At 51.1% G+C, this 3981-nt stretch overlaps 1 protein-coding gene across 1 annotated transcript; it reads right to left on the bottom strand.

Annotated features, from left to right (window-relative positions):
- Window positions 1-2305: 2305 nt before the first annotated feature.
- Window positions 2306-3094, bottom strand: LOC129131822 (olfactory receptor 14J1-like). The gene has a single exon (XM_054650818.2). The coding sequence runs from the start codon at window positions 3092-3094 to the stop codon at window positions 2306-2308; it is 789 nt and encodes a 262-aa protein (XP_054506793.2).
- Window positions 3095-3981: the final 887 nt, after the last annotated feature.

Genomic DNA, 3981 nt, shown 5'->3' with positions numbered 1-3981 from the left:
TGGCAGCCACCTTATATACAGTTTATTCTGCCCGAGGCAGGGATGACCCCATATTTCTTTGTGTCTCTTTGCATGTAAAGTTGGATCCATACATGTGCAGAAACAGACAAAGATGACTCCATAGACCCTGACAAATGTCTGAGTATCCAGGCAGAAGCTGCATTCACATGTAGTAGGGTGATACCAGTTCCTGAGTACCGCAGATGTAATCATGCCCAGGTGCAGGTCTTGTGAGCTCCTTGAGACATTCCATTAATCATGGTCAAGGAAGGTCCCGATGCTATCTCCCAGATGCAGGTGCCAGAGGAAATCCTCTATGATGGCCCAAAATTGTCCCACTCATACGGTAACAGATCTGATAATATCTTAACGCTGTCCGGGAACTGGTTCCAATGAAAATAGAACTCTGTCCCCAGCCAGAGTGGTCAAAGGCATAACTTTGGGTCTTAACAATATTTTATACACACATATATCTACTTCTATAGCATGAATTATTTCTACTATATATTACAGGGTTTTGTTGGGGTTTTTTTGTGTGTGTGGGTTTTTCTCTCTTGAACTGCCTTTCTTCTGATGCATGAGTTTTTTCTGCCCTTTCTTGTGGCTTGCTTGGCACCTGATGGCAAGACAAATTTACCCAACTCAGTCATCTTGCCCAATTATGTATTGCAGTCACCACTGACTAGGTGAGTTTGGTCACAGACTCCCTGCAATTTGGCAGCATCCACAAAGGAATTGAAAGTTCATTTCATGCCAATTTAGAGACAATAGAACTATTCCACAGTGGTGGCCAAGGGCTGGTCACTGAGGGATGTCACCAGGGCGTGGCTGCCAAGAGGACTCTGTACCATGGATGACATTTGACCCTCATTGTTCAGCCAAATTCCCACCCAGCCCATGTTCCACTCCTTCAGCCCAGCTCTCTCCAGTCTGGCTCTGAGGAGACCACAGCAGACCCTGTCCCAGGCCTGGCTGAAGTCTGGGCACACAACATCCCCTTCTTTTCCCTCCCACGTGGGTTCTGCAGTGCCTGCCCTGTCCTGCCAGTGCCTGGAATGGCTGCAGGAGGATTTGCCACATCCCCTTCCCTGCTGAGCCTGACCAGGCTGTGACTCTCCCAGTCCCCCTCCCTGCCCTGTTTGCAGACTGGTTCCATGTCTGCCCTTCCCAAGTGCCCAGGACCTTCTGGGATGGCTCTGGCCTTTCCAAGGGGTTTGAGAGAGGTCCCACAGTGACACTGCCCAACCTTCTCAACAGCCCTGACACCAAAATGCTCTTCCAGAGGAGTGCCCAGGACACAGCCCTGTCCAGCTGTCCCTGTCCTGAAGGCCAGTTTAGATCGGTGACTCTGGTGTGTAATTCCCCCACTCACAGCTGTCCTGAGCACTTTTCTCAGTGCCTCTCTAAGCCCATCCTTTCTGCTCCACAGGCTGTATGTGAGAGAATTCAGCAGGGGGGAGGACTGTGTTTAGAAAATGCTCTGTCAGAATGTCTCAGGAGACACAACGGATCTGGGCACCAGTGACACTGAAAATCATGAGGATGCCCCAGAAAACTGAGGCACTGCAAAGTAAAAGGAGGAGGTAGAGAAAAACCTTCCCCTGCCATCAGCCCTGGCACAAGCTGCAGAGCCCCAGGAAGGTTCAGCACAGAACCATTCACCATCTGATGGGCACTGGCCACCCACAAGCAAAACCTGACCCAGACCTGAGTGTCTTGTAGGTGACACTGGGACCCTGATCTGATCCCCCTGAGCCTTGGGAGAACAATGAGCCTCTTTAGAGTCCATCCCTTGGCATGTTCTTGAGAGAGACTGTGGCAGAAGCCTTCAGGCACTGGGCTGAGGAGATCCCTTTGCTGATGGCAGTGCTGGGCTGGAGGTCAGATCTCTCACAAAAGCTCTCATTGCTCTCCCTGCTTCCAGAGCACTCAGACCTCAGAGAACAAAGGCTCCAAAGGAGAGTGTGGAGGAGCCAAGAGCAGCTCTGAAAAGATCACATGCTGGTGCTCCCAGTCTGTGCTGCTGTGCTGCAAAGCATCACAGCTTTTACAAAAGTCTCAGCGGAAGGGTAGCAGAAAAGGCATTTGAAGCAGGGTCCTTTATTTTGTTTAAAAACCACAGAGCACAATTCCCAATTTAAAAAATCTGTCAGTCAAATTCAAGAGGAAAACACTTAAATAGAAGAGGGATGAATAATAAGGTTATGTTGTGATCAAGATCACAAGAAAACCAAAATTATCCACCCACAACACTACCAATATATGAAAAGGTAGAGTGAGTCTGTAATGAGTTATATTCTGAATGCTATGCTATACAAAAGGGGTACTTCAGTCCTTCTGAAAAGCATCCAGTCATCATTTTTCTCATGCCATCCTTGAGCTCCTGGTTCCTCAGGCTGTAGATGAGGGGGTTCAGGGCTGGAGGCACCACTGAGTACAGAACTGAGAGTGTCAGATCCAGGGATGGGGAAGAGATGGAGGGGGGCTTCAGGTAGGAAAATATGCCAGTACTGACAAAGAGGGAGACCACAGCCAGGTGAGGGAGGCAGGTGGAAAAGGCTTTGTGCCGTCCCTGCTCAGAGGGGATCCTCAGCACAGCCCTGAAGATCTGCACATAGGAGAAAACAATGAACACAAAACAACCAAATAAGAAAAAAGCACTAACTACAATGAGCCCAAGTTCCCTGAGGTAGGATTTGTAGCAGGAGAGCCTGAGGATCTGGGGGATATCACAGAAGAACTGGCCCAGGGCATTGCCATGGCACAGGGGCAGGGAAAATGTATTGGCTGTGTGCAGCAGAGCATTGAGAAAGGCACTGGCCCAGGCAGCTACTGCCATGTGGGCACAAGCTCTGCTGCCCAGGAGGGTCCCGTAGTGCAGGGGTTTGCAGATGGACACGTAGCGGTCGTAGCACATGATGGTCAGGAGGAAAAACTCTGCTGAAATGAAGAAGAGAAACAGGAACATCTGTGCAGCACATCCTGAGTAGGAGATGGTGCTGGTGTCCCAGAGGGAATTGTGCATGGCTTTGGGGACAGTGGTGCAGATGGAGCCCAGGTCGCTGAGGGCCAGGTTGAGCAGGAAGAAGAACATGGGCGTGTGCAGGTGGTGGCCGCAGGCTACGGCGCTGATGATGAGGCCATTGCCCAGGAGGGCAGCCAGGGAGATGCCCAGCAAGAGGCAGAAGTGCAGGAGCTGCAGCTGCCGCGTGTCTGCCAATGCCAGCAGGAGGAAGTGGCTGATGGAGCTGCTGTTGGACATTCCTTCACTCTGGGCATAGTGAACTGTTGAAACAAGACATTGACAAGCTCTTTGAGTCAATCCTATGGGGTTATTTTAGGAATTCTCTAAAAACTACTTCTCTAACTGTGGTGGAACTTCACTCAACATTTTTATTCTTGAGCTTGGGTTTATGCTCCTGAGTTACTGCCTCATCTTCAGCACTGTTCTCAGCCTGAACCCTGGGGAAGCCCAGAGGGAAAACAGGGCTCCCTGTGCCCCAGTGCAGTCAGACCTGCTCATCCCCACACAGGTGCCCTTTGCCTATTACACCTCCCTCTAGTTCAGCGGGACTGAACATAAAACGTGCTTGAAAAATAAAGTGGAGTTTGTAAAGACTCCAGATTTAATGTCAATTTCTCTAAGCCCCTCTCTCTTTCCCAGTGCAGCTGAACATGGAGGGATGCAAAAGGTTGTCCTGGCTCTGTGCTGCCTGCAGTTGTGCCTGCTGGGAGCTGTTTCTCTCTATCCAAGCCTTGTCCCTGCCAGTGCTGCCAGAGCCCAGCCCAGCCCTGGGGGCTCAGCTCTGCCCTGCAGACCCCTCCCAGCACAGGGCACTGCCCAGGGGCATCTCCCTGGCAGCAGGGCCTTAAGGGCAGGCCAGACAAACAGAGATGCTGCAAGCCAAGGTGCTGCTGCTGCTGTGTGTAGGGAGAGGAGGCTGAGGAGGCACTTTCTGAGGGAGATCTGAGGCCCATCTG

Source organism: Agelaius phoeniceus, chromosome 33 (genome assembly GCF_051311805.1).
Source record: "Agelaius phoeniceus isolate bAgePho1 chromosome 33, bAgePho1.hap1, whole genome shotgun sequence".
Classification (NCBI taxonomy): Eukaryota; Metazoa; Chordata; class Aves; order Passeriformes; family Icteridae; genus Agelaius; species Agelaius phoeniceus.
This window is presented reverse-complemented; position numbering and strand designations above follow the sequence as displayed.

Excerpts from the sequence above, each read along its gene's own strand:
- LOC129131822 (XM_054650818.2), bottom strand. The coding sequence starts at position 3,094 with ATGTTCTTCTTCCTGCTCAACCTGGCCCTCAGCGACCTGGGCTCCATC.